This window comes from Diabrotica virgifera, chromosome 7 (assembly GCF_917563875.1).
Source record: "Diabrotica virgifera virgifera chromosome 7, PGI_DIABVI_V3a".
In the NCBI taxonomy this organism is placed as follows: domain Eukaryota; kingdom Metazoa; phylum Arthropoda; class Insecta; order Coleoptera; family Chrysomelidae; genus Diabrotica; species Diabrotica virgifera.
The window spans coordinates 85,894,180-85,913,925 of record NC_065449.1 but is presented as its reverse complement, the minus strand read 5'-3'; the positions used below and the strand labels follow the sequence as shown (position 1 = coordinate 85,913,925).

Here is a 19,746-nt window from a genome sequence, read left to right as displayed (position 1 = left end):
GCCAGGAAGTCCACATCAGGTGGACGAAAATTTTGTGGGAATGTGTGTATGTTGTGCGGTATTCCGTGTTTCACGAGAATACCATTCCCACGTGAAACCTGACAGCGGCTTCGATGGATGATCGAATATCCTGCGAAGTGTGGATCGTTTTTCGACAGAGTATCTGTGAGTGCGAGGATCTGGATGTTATGCTTCGACAGGATATTCTTGATGAGGGGTCTCTTTTTGGAGAGACCCTGACAGTTGACTGTGCCTAGGGTGAAATCCATAAAGGGAGGGTGTTTAGTGGTTGGGGCGGAATGTCACCGTGACATTGCTCCCGTACCCGTGGACCACTGTGGAGTGGTCGTAGACTTGGCTAATCAGATTAGCCGTGATTGCAGCGATATGCTCGCGAAGTTCAGGCAACAAGTTAAGCAACAGAGCAGTCTGAATAGACAAGATGTTCTTTGTTTCAGTAGGGAGTTCGAAAGGGGGGAATGATCTTTCGATCGTAAGTGGCTGTATTTCGTGTTGGGCGGAGGGGATGGTGTGTCTTTGTGGACACTTGTTTGAGTATGCGGGGTGGTCACCGCCGCAATTCGGGCATTTGGGTTCCTGCTGTTTGGTGCAGGCGCTGGACTTGTGGTTACCGCCGCAGTGGGGGCAGACGAATGCTTTTTGAGGGCATTCGTCGATGGAATGTCCGTTGATGCAACATTTGCTGCAATATTTTGGGGTGGGGATTGTAGGGTCGGAGCCATGAGGGAGTTCGGCATTGTAGATTTCGCCATCTAGAGTTATGCCTCGGCTCAGTGCTGACGTAAATCTCTCCAAGGATTTGGTCACCACCTTGATCACTTTAGAGTCTTTGCCTGTTTTATAGGCTTTGACTCTCCACAGTCTTTCGACCGGGAATTGCTGTTCTGTGAGCAAGTCGGTGACCTCCTGCTCGGAGTAATCTACGTCGATTCCGGTAATGCAGAGGAGATAGGTAGGCTCTTTAGCGGAAGTGTTTGCATTTCTGCTACGGCTTTGGACCGTAACCATGGTTTGGCCAGTAGCTGTGTGGATAGCTTTCTCGATATCCCCTGCATTTATAGGATTAAAAAGTCGAAGATGTGCGATTCCATGTGAGAGAACTTTACAAGAATGAATTTTGTTGGACAAAAGAGTGGTGGCATTTATTTGCCGAAAGAAGGTACGTTTGTTACAAAGATCTTTTGGGAGATCTTTGATTAGATACTCGGACAGTGTGGGATCGTTTATGGCGTTGATGACGTTTTGATTTCTGGCTTGGGTTTTGGGGCGTGGATTGGCTGCGGCATTGGCGTAAGACATTTGTCTTATTTGTCTTCTTTGGAAGACGAAATCGTTCGGTTCAGGATTGTTTTCAGTGCTGATGGTTGCTTGTGGTTGAGAAGAGGGTTGCTGTTGAGAAGATTGTTGTTTCGATTGTTTGGGTGCTTGTTTTGACGGTTGAGTTGGGACTTTTGGTATGGCACCGTGAATATTCCGAGCGCTCTGTCGCTGAGGACCAGCCTGTGCTGGTGTTCTTAGAGGCGGAAAATCGTTAGCATATCGCTGCAGAAGGGGGTTGGAGGCGTCGTCCTGCTCGATGCGAAGGTAGGCCTCGCGATACTTGTTGCGGACGATTTCCATCTCCGCGCTAAGCGTCTCGAGGTCTAGCTCCGCCGTGAGCCGGTTGTAACCTCTGGATGGGGGTACAGTGCCTTCCTGATGTAAGGAAGAGAACTGGTTGGCAGTAGTGGTGGCTGTAGTGGTGGTGGTGGTGGTGGCAACGCTTGTCGAGGTCGTCGTCCGAGGACGAAGCGACCGGGTGGAGCTGACTGACCTTACAGAAGAAGGCATTACAAATGGGTGAGGATGCAAGTCGAGCGATCGGAGGGCACCTCAGCCTCAAGGTGTTCTGGGGGGTAAACCCCAGGGATAAAGGTGGCTTGTCCACCCCTCCGTGCTTTTCCGGCGTAAGACAGTGACTATAATTACCTGATGGGTGCAGTTTACCCTGCTGCTGGTGGGTCCCTCGTTGAAAGCCTTTTTCGCAGTTAGTTTGGCCCCCTTACTCGCACTTGTTCTTGTAACCGTATGTGAACACTAGGTAGAGTTCGGGGCGAGCGAACTCGCTCGAGCCCAGGGCCAGAGTATTCCTCTGAAACCCAGTAATCCGTCTACCTTTTTGGTTTACACGGCCAAGCGTCGTTGGTTTTTCACGCTGGTTCCAAACTAATAGCTTAGGGCTAACCGTGCGCCGCTTCTTCAGCACTTGGTGCTCTCAGGCTTCTCGCTGTTCGTCGGTAAGAGTGGGGTGTGCTAGCAGTGACCTTACTCTTCGACGTCCGGGACGAGAATGACTGGTAATGGCAGAGATGACATGGCGAAAACCGGTACAACAATAACAGATAGAATACAGCAGAACAGCCATAAAAAAGCTAAAAGAAAAGGAGATATCAAGAAGAAACTGATAAGGAGTTCAAAATGGAGGAGAGAAAGAAAATAGAAATGGATATGGAAGAAAAATGGGAAAAATTTAAAGAAGTAATAATGAAGAAAGCAGAAAAGATATTCGGCTATCTAACCGTCAGAAAATTAAACAAAAAGACGGAATGGTGGAATGCTGACATAAAGGAAGAAGTGAGGAAAAAGAAAAAGGCATGGAAAAAATACAATAGTACAAGAGAAGAACAAGATAAAAAAGAATGCCAAAAACACAGAAACATAGTGAAAGAACTAGTAAGAAAAGGAAAGAAAGAGAGTTGGAAGGAGTTCGATGAATCACTAAAGCAAAATTACAGAGACAACAACAGATGCTTCTGGAATAAAGGAGCCTAAGAGGAAAGAAAAGAAAAGAACTCAGAGGAGTAAAAGACAAAACGCAACAAACTAAAGACAAATACAACAGAGATACTAGAGGTGTGGAGAGAATATTATGAAGAGAAATATATGGGCGAGGAAAGTGAAGAAATAGAGACAGAGAGAACCATAGAACAGACAGCAGCAGACGAAAACCAAATGGAAGAAATAAGTAGAGAAGAATTGGAAGAAGCGATAAGTAGAATAAAAATAGGAAAAGCGAGCGGAGCAGATAAAATTGATCCCGAAATGATAAAATGGATAGGGAAAGAAGGAAAGAAGTGGTTGCTGGAAATAATGAGAGAAGCATGGAGAACAAACAAAATGCCGAGAGAATGGGAAGAAAACTTACTGATCCCAATTCACAAGAAAGGAGAAGAATCCACCTGTGGAAACTATAGAGATATATGCCTCTCATCAGTAGTGTTCAAGCTCTATACGAGAATAATAGAAATAAGATTAAGAACAGAGGTAGAAGAAAAACGAAGACGAACAAACAGCATTCAGAGCCAAAAGGCAAACAGTTGACAACATAAGCATACTACGAAATATAATAGAAAAAAAATAATGATCGGGGAACAAATATATATATATATATATATATATATATATATATATATATATATATATATATATATATATATATATATATATAAATATATATATATGATCTTCATAGACCTTAAAGCAGCGTTCGACTCAGTAGACCGGAAAGTATTGTGTAATACTATGGAGGAGCTGGGAATAACGAGAAAATTATTAGAGATAATTAAAAGTACGTACAGCAGAGTGGTGGGAAAAGTACAAATGGGAGGTAGCAGATCACTAGAATTTAGGATGAACAAGGGGAAAAAACAGGGAGCCTAAGCCCACTCATGTTCGTCATAATTATGGATAAATTATTTAAAAATGTGAAAAGAAGAACACACCACTTAAAAACAATAATAGGCTACACGCACCTAACACCAGTTATGATAGAAGAATTACTGTATGCGGACGACGTCGTTCTCTTAGCAGACAACCCGAGAAAGATGCAGCGACTAACTGATGTATGGACTGAGGAAATAGAGAAAATGAAATTAGAAATAAACATCAGCAAATGCAAGACGATGAAAATAGGTCAGCAGGAGCAGGAGATTGAAGGCGAAGCACGAGTGTTCTGTAAAGGACAAGAATTGGAGAGGGTGACGGCCTACGAGTACTTGGGCACGATAATATCGAATGACGGAAAGCTAGACCTAGAAATTGCAAATAGGACAAAGAAAGCTACGAAAATATATTATGCGATTAATAATAAGATACTGGGAAAACGGGAAATCAGCCAGGAAACAAAAATGCATGTATATAATACAATCACAGTACCAACTCTTCTATATGCAAGCGAGACATGGGTCACAAATAAAAGACATGAAAGTGCCATAAATGCAGCAGAAATGAAGCAGCTGAGAAAAATAGCTGGAAAGACGAAGATGGACAGGGAAAGGAACGAAAACATCAGAAACGTGCTAAGTCAGGAACCAATAGACAAAAAAATTGAAAAAAGAAAATTGAATTGGTTTGGACATATAACTAGGGTGAAAGAGAACAGACTAGTAAAGAAGGTGACAGATGCCAAAAAACAGGGGAAAAGAAGAAGGGGCAGACCTAGAAAAGGGTGGATGGAGCAGATCGAGGAAATCGGGACAAAGAGAGGGAAAACAGTGCAACAGATGAAGCAAATGATGGATAGGTGATACCAAAGTCCGACGCTCTTATAGGGCATAAGGACAACGAGAAGAAGAAGAATTAAAAAAAATGTATTAGTCAAGTAAGTTTAAATTTCTAGATTTCAGTAGTCTTAAACGAAGATTGTCTAACTATATTGAATCTATAGGATGCGTCAAATTACTCTATTTATAAAATTTATTTATGCTAAATAAATTTAATTAATTCAATAAATTTAATTTATATAATTTATTTCTCTATTTATTTATGCTAAATCCTCATAAAGCTCCTGCCTCTGATTTAATAACAGGAGAATTACTTCAGAAGCTACCAAGAAAAGTAGTGGTGTTATTAACAGTAATATACAACAGCATACTATGTCTTCGCTACTTTCCAATACAATGGAAATTAGCTCAAGTTACTATGATTCCGAAACCTGATAAGCCCGCAACACAAGCTAATTCATATCGCCCTATAATCCTAGTCCCAATATTGTCGAAAAGTATTAGAACTGCTGCTACTACATAAAATCGAGCAAGTTGTTCCCATAAACTAAATTATACCACAACACCAATTCGGATTTAGACGTGAACACTCAACCATCCAACAATGCCTCAGAATGATAAATAGGCATCCAACAGGCATTTGATAGGGTATGGCAACAAGGTCTCCTCTATTAACTGAAATGACACCTAACAGACCAACTATACTTTATTCTAAAATCGTATCTTACTGACCGATACTTCCAAGTCAAAACTGAAGACAACTACTTAAATAACCACATCATACAATCTGGCGTACCACAGGGTAACGTTCTCGGCCCATTTCTGTATTTGATATTTACAGCCGACGTTTCAACCAGAAAAGATACCTTCTTAGCTACTTTTGCCGGTGCTACGGGAATCTTAGCAGTGCATGTCGACCCTAATGTAGCATCACAAAAAGTACAAAATCACTTAGACCAATTACAAAACTGGCTTAAGCGATGGAAAATAAATGTTAATGCCAGCAAACCAGTACAAATTACTTTTAGAACAAGAACATCTGCATGTCCTCAAGTTTCTATAAATAATACCCCGATTTCAATCAAACCAAGTTGTCAAATACTTGGGATTGCATCTGGATGAAAAACGCACATTAAAAGTAAATGTAAACAATTAGATCTTAAACTAAAAAATATGAATTGGCTATTTAACAAGAGGTGTCAGTTATCTCTTGAAAATAAACTGCTTCTGTACAGAGCCATACTCATACCAGTATGGCCATACGGAATAGATCTATGGGACTGCAGTAAACCTTCAAATACGAAGATACTCCAAACATTCCAGTCGAAAATATTCCATATGACAAATAAAGCTCCATGGTAGATATCCAACCAGACACTTCACAATGATCTGGACATCCCACTAATCAAGGACATAATAAAGAATCTTTCAATAAAATATAAAAATCGCACCACTGACCACACCAAGGAATTGCTAAATAATTTATTCACCCAACCACTTGCTGAAAGAAGACTGAAGAGAGTATGGCCAGATGACCTACCACAATAATACTTAGAGAACCGTCACTGGACGGTACCTAACTCACCTTAATTGACTTACATACCATTTACTTATTAGGTACTTTGTAGATATGTAGAGTAGACTGTAAAACTCAGTGTATCAAATAAAAAAAATTATTTAAAGAACATAATATCAGGTTGGCTGTACATTTTTCAATACAAGTTTCCTATTACTTAAAATAATATTTTCCTTACCTAGTAATGCTGTGAACTTTAGTGTTGATATCATCACTCGATGGAGAAAATTCTTTTTGAAACAATCTTATCTTAAACTGTGGTTTTTTCTTTCTAACAGGTATAATTGAAATCTCTGGTCCAATTGAATTTATTATTCTTACATTTTCTGAATCACATCCACTTAGTGGATCCGAATCACTTCCACAATCCTAGAACAACGTGCGAAAATACGTAAAATAAAACAACAAAATCTAATCACAAAAATAAGCATGTACCTATTTAGTTTTAGGATAAGATTGTATACGAAACAATGACTAATAAGTAAAAATTGTATAATAGAATAGAATAGAAGTATGCTTTATCAAACAACAATGTTAATCAAACAACACAACTGGTCAATATAATAAAGAGACGCAAGCTGGTATACTTCTGTCACATTAACCAATTCAAAGAAATACCTCGAATTCCATATATTCCAGGGCGCATCTGTTTTGAGATGGACGTTGAGAGGTCACTCATATTTTTTTGCAGAAATTGCTTGAAATTAACTCCTATAACAATAATTGGGATATCCTCCCACTCAAAAATGTCCGGAACATTGTTTAAATAATCAAAATGTCAAAAAATGAAGGAAAATTCGATTATTTTCTTTGTTTTTTGATTATAACTTTCAAAGTATTCACTTTCGAGAAAAGTTGTACTGACATAAAAGTTGTGTAATTAAATTTCTTACAATATAGGATTGGTTACAAATTTTAAAAATTGTCACCCTTGTTGCAAAATAGCAATAATTGCGAAAAAAAACATAAAAACACAAGTATTTGCATTTTACGTTTTTCAACCATTTATGCTACACTTAGGACCTTCATATTTTACCCAGAAAAACTATATAATATAGTAAAACAATACTGTAAATTTCATTAATATCGGTGCAATAGATTTTGAAAAATAAATTTTGCAATCCAGCTTTCGCAAAAAAAATTCATTTTTTCAAAATGTTGCAGGACTGAAAATAAAGCAGATAGCAAGTTGAATTTTTTTACGTATAGAAGAATACAGTACCTTTCATTTACAATTTTTAATATTAAAATCCATTAACTACCACGGCGTCAGGAATTTTTTTAAATAAACATTAATTTTTGGTGCTACGCGCAGGACAGCGGTGTTCGATTCACACAAGTTGATTTCCACCATTTCTTCCAATCTTTATTTAATATATTATTTTCTTACACTATATTTTGTTGTATTTTAATATTTTAATTCCACAAAAATCAAACTAATTTGATTATTGTTTGTGAAATTTTGTTTAAACAGTTGCATTTGTTTAAAAATAATAAGCTTTTATTCTCTAACTTAAAATATATGAACAAAGAAAGTTTTTGCCAAAAAAGTGTTATTTCAAAGGACAGAACATGTGTTTTTATTTTGCAATAAACAAATTTATTTATTTATCGAAATGTACTAAAAATTAAAATTTGTCAATCATTATATAAGGTCATTGGAATGCCCAATCAGAGCAAACTATCCGCTATCCTGCGCGTGGCACCAAAAAAAAATGTGTATTTAAAAAATTCCTGCCGCCGTAGTGGTTAACCGATTTTAATTTTGCAAATTGCAGATAAAAGGTACGGTATTCTTCTATATGTAAAAAAAATAAAACTTGCTGTCTGCTTTATATTCAGTCCTGCAAGATTTTGAAAAAAATATTTTTTTTGCGAAAGCTGGATTGCAAAATTTGTTTTGCAAAATCTATTCAACCGATCTTAATGAAATTCGCAGTATTGTTTTCTTATATCATTAAGTTTTTCTTGGTAAAATATGAAGGTCCTAAGTGTAGCGTAAATGGTTGAAAAACGTAAAATGCGAATACAGTAGAACCCCGATTATCCGTGCTCCTCGGGACCGAAGGGTGGCACGGATAATTGAAAAGCACGGATAATCCGAACATGTATTTCTTATGTATAATACATATGTACGTATACACATACATATGTACCTACCATAAAAAATAACAGAAAAAAATAAATCTTTCATAATTTCTCTTTCGTCATATAGAGTTTCCGTCAAGTGATTTACGATGACGATATTTTGATAAAACCTCAAAAACGCAACTTGAGTAATAGAAAATCATAGCACGGATAATCCGCAGCACGGATAATCCGCACCCGGATAATCGGGGTTCTACTGTATTTGTTTTTTTATCGTTTTTTCGCAATTATTGCTATTTTGCAACAAGGGTGACAATTTTTAAAATTTTTAACGAATTCTATATTGTGGGAAATTTAATTGCGCAACTTTTATGTCGGTACAACTTTTCTCAGAAATGAATACTTTCAAAGTTATAATCAAAAAACGAAGAAAAAAATCGAATTTCTCCTTAGTTTTTTGACATTTTGATTATTTAAACAATGTTCCGGACCTTTTTGAGTGGGAGGCTAACTCAAATATTATTATGTGAGTTATTTTCAAGCAATTTCTGCAAAAAAAATATGAGTCACCTCTCAACGTCCAAATGTACTAATATTTTTACAGATGCGCCCTGGTCTAATAGAAATTTAGTTTATTTATCAGAATGTTGTTATTTCCATAATAAAAAGCTTTGGCTTAGTCATAAAAAACAGTGGCAGTGTAAAGATTATGGTTCAGTGTTTGGTCAACCTCATGTAGTACAGAAAAACATGGCATCAGTGGTACATTTATTAGTTAAAAAGCAGAACTGATTTTGTAATAAAGTGTTGTTTTCAACAAGAAAGGACATAAGACATTATGAGTCTCTCCATAATATTGGAGAGTACAGGTAGTAAGGGCATAGGTCTATAATTGAATGGGTCCCTCCAGTGACATTCCAAGTGCCAGTTTAAAAATTTTTCAGGAAGTGAAAAAAACATTTTTTGCAATACAAAATAAGTTATTACATTAAATATTATAACAATATTATTGTAAACCTTTTTATAAAAAATTACTAGTAAAACTTTTAAGTTACACAAAGTAGTAATAAAGTTATAACCAAACTAATAAATTTTTAATTGCAACATTCTAATCGACAGTCGCTTAGAAGGTTGTTGTAACTTTTTACTGGAAAATGGCAGTTGAAATGTTATTTTATATTCAGTTAAATGAGGTTCCCCTGCATTTCTAGAAACCTCATGCACGTTTCTAGACTAGTTGACTTTGTCCTGCTTTTACTTCAGTTTAACTGATTTATATCAGAGGGTTCCTAACTTACCCGCGGTAATGTAGACATCTTCAGGCGCTTGTAACGTTACTGCGCGGAGTTTCAAAAAGTGGCAGGAAGACGCAAGTCACAGGGCTGCCAACCTCAATGACAATAACATGAAAATACCTCTCCCATGTCTGGAATGTCATATAGAACGTTTCTGCACAGAAAACTCGATTTCAAATAATATGTCGCTTAGAATGTTACTGAAGGGAGCCATTAAATTGAAGCTTTAGACTTTTCACCACTCTTGTGAAGAGGAATAATAATGGATGTCTTTAGGTACTCTGGAAATTTAACTTTATGAAAAGAATCATTAATTAGTGAGATGAGGACTTCCAACACATTTTTTGGGAAATTTGAGCAATTTTTTATGGATAGTCCATCAGTACTACAGGACGATTTGCTTTTGATACTATTGATTATTTGCATCAGTTCAGGAAATGGGATCTTGTTTTGGCAAAATAGTTAATTTTAATGTAATGTAATGTTAATGTAATGTAATGTCTATTTACGGACTTGCCATTTTTATAAATCAACCTAAATTTAACTAAACTATTAAAGCACAATGTAATTACATAAAAAGGTATTTTCGATCTCATTCTTAATAGTACTTAGTGATAAATGAAAAAAATCAATAGTATTAAATTTGTTTACATTTCTACACATTCTCTGTAAGGTTATTTACAGTATAAGTTCGATTATGAAATTCTAAATAAAATAAGTCTTGGGACCTGGTGTCTCTACGGGGAGTACGGAAGTAAACCTTTTCCAAAAGAGCACTAGCATCAATGCCTCCTCGTATTAATTTATATATTTATAAATGCTACATCTAACAATATTCGCCTTTCTTCAAGAGTAGGCAATTTAAGTAAAGATTGTAAAACAATGTATTAAATTTCATTTAGGTATTCTCAATTTAAAAGCAATAAATATTAAGAACTTTCTCTGTACTCTTTCTAATAGATCTTTGTAGCATTTATAATGCAGAGACCAAATATTGCTACCATATTCCAAAAACAATCTAATAAAGGAACAGTAGATATGTTAGGAGTCATCCTAACAAGAACAAAGGAACATATCCAAAAAATATTCCAGAAGTTCGAAGCGGAAGCAAAAAGATATGGATTAAGAATCAACCAAGGAAAAACACAATACATGGTAATGAAAGGAGATATAAATAAAAAGGATAACTATATAAAAATGAAAGGAGAAGGAGATGAATATAAATTTAAGGAAGTATCAGAATTCGAATACCTGGGAGTGACTGTAACCAATACTGGAAGGGAAGAAAAAGAAATAGATAAAAGATTATTGAAGGGAAATCGAGTTGTGGGTGCCTTAAACACGATATTAAAAGCAAAAAATGTATCAATAAACGCGAAAATCAGAATGTATGAAATGATAATACGGCCCACAGTGTTGTATGCGAGCGAAACATGGGTAATGAATCAACAAGAGGAGAAGAAGATACAGATATGGGAAAGGAAGGTCCTGAGAAAGATTTTTGGAGGTATACAGATAGCGGAGAAAACCTGGAGGGAACAAATGAAGAAGTAATGAGGATGTATGGGAGACCAAAAATAACGACAAAAATATGAGCGAATAAATATGAACAGAGGGGATATATTATCAGGTCCACAACTTACTTTTAGATCAATCTTAGATGTAAATTCAAATACAATACAGTAATATCACAAATTTCAACACAAAGACTATTATCAGAAAGATTAAAAAAAATGGTATACATTTTTATTTTTATATTAGTATTACCAGTGCTGTTTTTGTGACGGTACGCGCCGGTACGCCGTACCGGTACCTTTTGGGACAAAAATAAAAAAACAACAAAATTAGAGACAAATTCCTGAATTTTTTCCTTGCTCACAAATAGCATTAAAACGCCCTTATTGAGGCTAAATTTTAAAAGTTTTCCCGGGGGCGGACCCCCTTTTATGAACACTCCCCAGACCCCCCAGAACATTGCGTACCGGAACCTATATTGTTACAAAAACAGCACTGAGTATTACTCCTATAGAGTAACTAGGTCCATTTTCCGTTGGAACTTTGCCAATCTGCAGACAGGGGTTGTGAATTGCATAGTGTAGAATTCCTTCCCTTTTGTCTTCACTGCAGCATCCATTTGGCTTGCATATTGTAAAAGCCTTGGAGGTGTCACCAGGGAAATGGACTAATAAGTTTTTCCATTCAAAATCTTTTAAAAATATTTTATTTTACAAATATTTTTCTTAGGTTGAAAATCTTAATCTTTCATTTAGCAGATGCCGCTATGCACCTACTACCTTCACGTCAGTTGCAGTGGGGGACTAATATGTCGAAAAAATTTTACCAGGATTAGAGTAAGCAGCCTATGCATTCTCTGAAGAGCCTCTAACAAGAGGTGAAATCGTCGATAAGAGTGCTGGCTGCACTCTCTAATCTAAGTAAAAATTAAGACAGTTTTGGCTTCGCATTGCAACTGAATAAAAATGGTATACATTTTTATTTTTACTATTATCAGAGTTTACAGCTGGATAATCTGTATTACTAGTAACATACGTTGAATTAAAAAATTTACTAAACAAATTTGTTATATTTTGGGAATTATCAGAAGTTATATTCTCATATTTCATTGTGTTTGGCAAATCAAAACATTTTCTTTTATTATTTACATAATTCCAAAAATCTTTTTTATCATACATAGCAGTTTGTAAATTATTTAGGTGAATCTGATGACATGTTTCGTAACAATCCCTAAATTCTTGACGCAAATTAGAAAAAAGATCATAATCCTTCTTAGATCCTGTCATTTTGTGTACTGCATGAGCAATCTTCTTTTGAAATAATAAATGTTTTAGATGAGGAGTGTACCATTTCGGAAATTTTGAGTTTTTGCATCTAGTTTTTGGTACAAATAGATAATACAGGAATTTAACACTTCATAAAATTTATCAACACTATTATTTACATCTGTCTCATCGATAACCCTATTCCAGTCGACTGAACCTAAATATTCATTAATAAGGATATAATTTGCATTTTTAAAGTCAAAATTTTATATTTTTATGATTTTAAAATTTTATATTTTTATTCACATTAACGAAGTATTCATTTAGATTTTCAGGGTTTGGAATGAAAATATTTGAGCTGTGTGCGTTTTATTTCGAAGATTGTAGTAGGGGAGGAAAGTATGCTAAATGTGTAGTCACTCGAGCGCTTTGGGGACCTATTGGGTTGTGAAGAGTAAGTTCTAAAACCAAAAAAAGTTAAGTAAAGTTTTCCATTGTAGTGGGGACTTTCCATTTTTAATTTAATTTTCCATTTCCAACAATCGTTTTTTCCGATTATTGGGACCGTGCAAGTTCGGCAAAGCGACCTCTATTTCTACGCTCTGTACTTTTATTCGCACTTTTAATTATATTGGCCAATTATATTAGTCCTGGTTGCTGGATAATTGTCAAGGCCTTAGTCCAAAAAAAATAATAAGAAGAAAAAATAAGATGCAGGTTATGTTATGCAAACTTACACAATTGTATGTAGTAAATAAAATTAGTTATTAAAATGCAGTACTGCAAGCAAAATACAATTAATTAAATTTATCTTTATATAATAATTACATATCATATCAATATTGTGGAGCCATATATAATTTTTCTGCTTCAATGACAGAAGGTATGAAATATACGTCAATTTGACAATTTCAATTGACAATATGAATTATTTAAGATAGTTGCAATATTTCTCCACAACTCGCGCACGGTCCTTTCTCGTTTCCCTTCCAAGTACTTGCACACCGCGAATAGCGTCATTTATCCATAATTCGAAAAAATGTTTCAAATAAAAGTTACTTATTTTTATGTAAGGAATCCGAATCTGCAATAAAAAATGGGGGCTCCTGTTTAAAATTTTAAAGTAACCCCCCACCCCAATTCCGTGTGGGGTCGTGTTTGGTGCCATTCGATAGATTTTTCAAATATATTGAATAAGTGTACTTTTCAGTTTTTCGATCTGATGTTCATTTCGTGAAATATCGGTGGATTCGTATTTAAAATTTTAAATTTACCCCACACCCCTCTCTGTGGGAAGTCATTACTCTACTCTACTCTACTCTACTCATATTTGTTATCATTCGATAGATTTTTGACAAATATTGAGCACATATTTTTTAGTTTTTAGATCTATCGTTCATTTCGCGAAATATTCGCTTTTTTTCTTGTGAAACTTTGTGACTTACCCATTTCCTTACACCCCGCCCATATCACCAGATGGTTGAAATATACACTGTTTTGCATGTACTGCTGGCTCCAAAAAAAAATGATACGACTCTTAAAGCGTATTTTGTAGAAAACTGAGCAGTGTACTTTCTTCTTCTTCTTCTTTTTGTTTTTGGTCTCGCTGCAAGGCAATTACCAGCACGATTTATAGGCGATCTTGATGTAATCTTGCTCTAAGCCATATCAAAATCGCTGACTATGTTCTTGTAAAAAGCATTTGATGAGGTGTGATATAATGAATATTAGTTTAATTATATTTAATTTATTATATTTTGAAGGATAAATACTTATTATTCACATACTGTCACTGTCACTGACAAATCATAAAATTTGTCAGATAACTTCAACCTCAAAAAATGGCTGTTTGTTTGTTTATTTTATTATTTGTCTATCATAATAAATATAATGTCAGACCAAGCATACACTGCTCAAAATGATCAAATCTTACTAAGAGTCATATCAGTTTTTTAGGAACCAGCTGTACTTAACTTACCTTATCTTAATCTGACGATGTCAAGTTTTTCTAAGGATAGATTTTTTTCGGCCCCCCTTAACGAACGTCCCTGTGTTTAGAGCCAATATATGGTAGAGGTACATCTACAGGGTACCAGGTTTCTCCCCATATGATAATCTGACATGCTTAAATTACTGCAAAAATCCCCGCTTGGGCTCCCCTACCATTGTTTATTTAATTATGGACCAAATTTCTTTTGCAACACTTTTAAACCTTGCCAGACAATAAGTTTAAGATTGGTTTGCGCTGTACTTGGTGATATATTGAGTGATAGAGACATTAGTAAATTTTTTGATGTAGTGTTAGCAGTGAAAGCATATTATTTCCTGATATGCGGATACCTTTGATAGTCCAGGGTTTGCGATGTTTTGGTTTAATTGTAATTAAAGGTAATGCCTTATTTAAGATACAGACAAGCTTATCTAAAAAATCACTGAAATTATAGTCTACATTCATAAAAGGAAAGTGCACTCACTAGGTTATGCAAAAATTTTGAAATTTACGAAAGTTCAAAGTGGAAAAAATCCTGCCTAAACATTGGGTTTTAGAGAAGAATTTGCTGAAGATGTTTAACTTCGTATATACTGCTTCATGATCAGATAGTTCCTCATTAATAATTGTAGACCAGATATCATGGCGTGAGAAATCTGTGACAATATAATCAATTATGGTAGATGTAGTTTTTGTAATCCTTGTAGGAGAATTAACATGCATTGTTAGACCATATGATTCATATATATGTTGATCAAGGACATTTAGGTACCTCAAGCTACAGCATAATTCATGTTGAGGTCCCCCTGAATGTTTCTGCTTTTATGGGGCAAGTCATCTAAGAATTTTAGCAGGTTCTGAAAAATAGATCCATTAAAGAGTCAGGTGATCTATAAATGCAAATAATGTAACGATTAAGATTCTTATTATACACTTGGAAAACTCACAGAAAGCTTCACTGAACAGAAAGTCATATTTTGTTACCAGAGAAAAATTAGTATTTGTAAAAAGAATTAGGGTGCCCCCATGTAAGTGTGATATATTTTTCTACAAAATTGACGAATGGAATTAGTGTCCACAGTCATATAAACACAAACAAACAACAAACAAAACATCTTTACAATACACAAAAATCTAATTATTTACCTCTTCCAAATCATCCTCATCATTTATTATCACTACAGGTTCCAAAGATGGGTGAAAGTCATCATCATCGCTCATATCCATGTTTAAGTAAAGCTGAAAATTTAATTTATTTTTTAAATTGTAATATTTTTTATTTTTGTTTTCTTGCAATACAAAAATAAACAAACATTAACCTGAACTTTATTACTCAAAATGAAATAAATACCTCTAGCAATATTTTATACTCCTAATTTAAAAGTGTATAGAATGAAATTTTCTTTACAGATTAAAAATAAATCCAGAAAATTCGGATCATAAGCCAAAATTCCAACATTTCTTAAAAAATATACAAAAAATCAGCTTTCCTGTCAAAATGCTGTCTCCTAATCGATTGAAAGTTTGACGTTTGACAGTTTGACGTATGTTGTACGGGTGTGTTGTACCAACATCTGCTAATAAAATATTAAATATTTATCAAAAAAAGTAGAGTAAAATAATATTAAAAGAAATTCAAACTCAAATTTGTAAAAATATTGTAGATTTAAAAAAAGGAGTTAGTAGAAATGACTATAGTATAATAAAATCAAGGATTTTATTTTCTAAGATTCATTTTGATCTTAAAAATCACATTTCATATAAAGTTATGGTTTCATATCATGTTTAAATTATTTAGGCCCGGTCTTTTCACCTCCGGATAAATAGTTAACGGGAAGTTTATCTGACAGATAAAAAAAGTAGCGTCTTTTCACTCTGGAATAAAGTTATCCGGCAGATAAATTGACGTTAAATATCAAATATTTAACTGCCGAATAAAGTACCGAATAAGAAGTTATCTGGCAGATAAACTTTGATTTTCGTATATTTCATGGTTTCTGATTACCAGGAAACTAAAAATATAACCTAAAATCTTGAGGGTCTGATTGAATTTATTGCAAAAGTAAAATTTTGTTCTTTCTAAAAATTCTCAATCACAAATTTTATGTTATTTTGTTTTTATACATACCTACCTACTGTAATTTTTTAAGCAGAGTTATTAGATATTAAATTAAAGATGGGTTATAATTTGAAAAAATTATAATAGGTATGTATTATTGTATACCTACCCAACTATATTCATTTACAAAGGAAAACAAGTTGTAAAAAATAAAAATAGAATAGTTTCTTATCCCATCATTTCTTTGAATTGCCAAATATTTTACGATTCCAAAATGAAAGGTATTGATATATGTAGGTAGTAACTAGAATTATGTATGCACATGGTTCTCAGAAACAGTAGATGATACCTACCTTGAAAAAAAAGCTGCTGTTAAGTATCCAAAACATACTGGGTGTATCATGAAATTCTAAAAAAAATAGAATATAGGAAGACTGATTTTATATTCTGAGAATTTCGTAATACTCCCCGGATATGTTTTAAATAGGTACCTTCTTACTAATATTTTTTTGTGCCAAATATAAGTAATTCTGTATTATTGCTGTTTAAATTCAGATCATAGCAATGGGTTGTTACTTTTTTAATGAGTCCGCAAATACATCCCTTTTTGTATTCAGTTGTCCTACACTGAAGCAATATATTTATAACATAGAGAGAGATGAAAATGAAGACAATTTTGAAAATGAATTGCTAAGTATAGACCAGGAATAAGCTAAATTATTGAATTTACTGAAGTTATGATGTTTGATAACCTTATAAAAATTTTTGTGTTAAGCTTGTCACGCACGGGGAACTATACTAAAATATATCTCATATCACTCACTATAGTAATGAGTGAGGCTGCATACACGGAACTATACCTAATGTATATTATGGTTCCGTTTATGCAGGCTCACTCATTATTATAGTGAGCAATATGAGATGTAATATATCTATTATAGTATACCTCCTGGTCAGTAACAAGCTTTATGGGGAAATAGAAGGAGCATTAATATACATGTATAATTTTTTATTCTTTATTTAATTGTCCTTTGTATAATTTAATTATTAAATTTAATAAATCAATGAATTTTTGTGTCTCTTCTGCCCTTTAATTTTCTCTGGCACGCTTGTGTTCTACCCTTTCCTCCTCTTTTTCTATCTGAAGCAATTGAGCTATGTTGGGTATTAGCGTTGTTCTTTCTTGTAATACATTCTCTAGTTTATTATTGGTAGCTTATTTCTGGAGCTAGCTTTTTCTTTGAGAACACAGGATTCCATCTTCTAGGTGTTTGTCATATCTGTAACCAATTTTTTTTATTTAGAAAAGTGAAAGATATCTACTATGGGCCATTCCACGAACATACGCCTGTTTTGGATTATTTCGACAACGAATATTTTACTGTGCAACCTAAGAAGTACGAAAGTAAATGGCACTAATAATTATTCCAATAAATAACAATGTAATTTGCAATTTACTTTTGTTCTTCTTATTTTGCAACGTAAAATATTCGTTGTCGAAGTAATCCAAAACAGGCGTATGTTCGTGGAATGACCCATAACAAATATTAAAATTAGGTTTTATTCTTGTTATTGGGATTCTTCAATTTACCATGTAAATTATCCAATCTTTAAAATATTGTGTTTTGATATACATAGTTGGTTTATCCCTAGTTTACTATTCAATATACCAGTTGGATGGATTATGAATCTGTAGCGTTTTGACAATGATTGATATGTCCATCTAGCCTAATTTTTCAGGAGGGCATTTTGAAAGTTTAAATCATGTTTTGTCAACCCAAAAACGAAAAGTAATCAACATAAGAAATCAAGTAATATATCAAGTTCTGGCCTACCTAATACAGTAGAATCCAGATTATCCGTGCTCCTCGGGACCGAAGGTGGCACTGATAATCCGAACATGTATTTCTTATGTATAATAAGTACGTATACACATACATATTATAATATTATGTACCTACCATAAAAAGATAACAGAAAAAATAAATCTTTCATTATGAGTCTCTCTTTCGTCATATAGAGTTTCCGTTAAGTGATTTACAATGACGCTATGTTGATAAAACCTCAAAAATGCAACTTGAGTAATAGAAAATCATAGCACGGATAATTAGGGTTCTACTGTAAGTTAAAAGGGGACATGTGGGACAAAGGGGGTTTTACCTTCATCATACACATACCAAACTATACCAACTTGAAGAAATGTTACTAAATAGCATATCAAGCAAATAATCTCATTATGGCTAAAATCAGACGTAACATCAAGTTTTGCCATATTGCATGATATTTACAGAAATATAGTATTGAATTTAAATAAAAGTTTTCCCCACATTAACAAATTTTTACATCATTGAACAGTAATTAGGTTTGTTCTAGCATCAGTTTCAAACGGTTTGAAACCATCAGCGAATAGTCGACCAGCGCGAGTAGATAGGGGATAGCACTGGTGACTGTATTATGTTGTCTCACTGAGCAACTAATTGCTGACGGTTTCTGACTAGTTTGACTGTTTGCTAGAACAAACCTAATATTAATAATCATATAATATGTACATATATAATTATGTAAACAAAATTACCACTGCATCTGTTTCATTAGCTAGCTTGTCTTTATTTAAACTTGTCTTTGTCTTCTATTTTACATACAAATCAACAGTTTTCCTCTAATTTAAAATGGATTTACCTCTTGTTCAAGCTCTCCAGTAAACTATTTCAGCATAATCAATGTTTTCCTTCTAAAACAATATTGTTGTCTGATTAAAATATGGAAATGTATTTCTAAACCTTATGACTTTGTATACCTATTTTTTTAAGTTGTAATTCTTTGATTTACTTACATTTCCTTCATTCCTTCTTCCAAAATGGAAATAAAATCGATAAAATCATCTTTGAAATACTTCGAATCTAATTATGTTAGGTTAAGTTAAAGCTGAAATTATAAAAATAAACATAAAAGTCAGGTGTGTTCGGAATCCAAACTTACTTTTAAGCTTATCTACCGGATAACTAACTGGAACATAAATTGACGTGAAAAGACGGGTACATTTTATCTGGCGAATAAATATTTATCCTCCAGATAGCTAACTGCCAGATAAGAGCATATTAGGTGAAAAGACCGGGCCTTTTAAAAATGCAATTCTGAATGTGTAGTGTTTAGTTGATATATTTATTTTTATGGTAATAACAAATATGTGTGTTTGTATATTAAATATTATATCTCATCTTGTTTAAATATAAATTTATTATGAATAACTCAAGAAATTATTATAAAATTATCTAGAAGTTCTGGTTTATCTGACTCCGATACCAAATGCTCTTAAAACTGGTTAACTACACTTATCGAATAGAACCATTTTATTGGTTTTTAATGGGTTTTTAGATTAGGGTTTCTTTTAAAGCA

General features: G+C 34.0%; 1 protein-coding gene and 1 long non-coding RNA gene across 4 annotated transcripts in view; both read right to left on the bottom strand.

Annotated features, from left to right (window-relative positions):
• The window catches only part of LOC114328879 (zinc finger protein 675-like), a 45,996-nt gene extending 30,207 nt beyond the window's left edge, over positions 1–15,789 (bottom strand). Inside the window, exons 1-3 of the mRNA XM_028277847.2 lie at positions 15,643–15,789; positions 15,438–15,530; positions 6,317–6,507 (exon numbers count right to left, since the gene is read on the bottom strand). Coding sequence (XP_028133648.1) covers positions 6,317–6,507; positions 15,438–15,518 — 272 coding nt within the window. The 5' untranslated portion in view covers positions 15,519–15,530; positions 15,643–15,789. The remainder of the gene's footprint in view (positions 1–6,316; positions 6,508–15,437; positions 15,531–15,642) is intronic.
• A 1,563-nt stretch (positions 15,790–17,352) lies between these two features.
• On the bottom strand, positions 17,353–19,474 carry LOC126887709 (uncharacterized). Of its 3 annotated transcripts, XR_007699152.1 has the most exons (4): positions 19,330–19,468; positions 19,184–19,275; positions 18,926–19,081; positions 17,353–17,630 (listed from the first exon to the last, which is right to left on the bottom strand). It is a non-coding gene; the product is annotated as an uncharacterized LOC126887709 (long non-coding RNA). The 3 variants fall into 3 exon arrangements; XR_007699151.1 differs by having other exon boundaries at positions 17,942–19,081; positions 19,184–19,474; XR_007699150.1 differs by having other exon boundaries at positions 19,184–19,465.
• Positions 19,475–19,746: the final 272 nt, after the last annotated feature.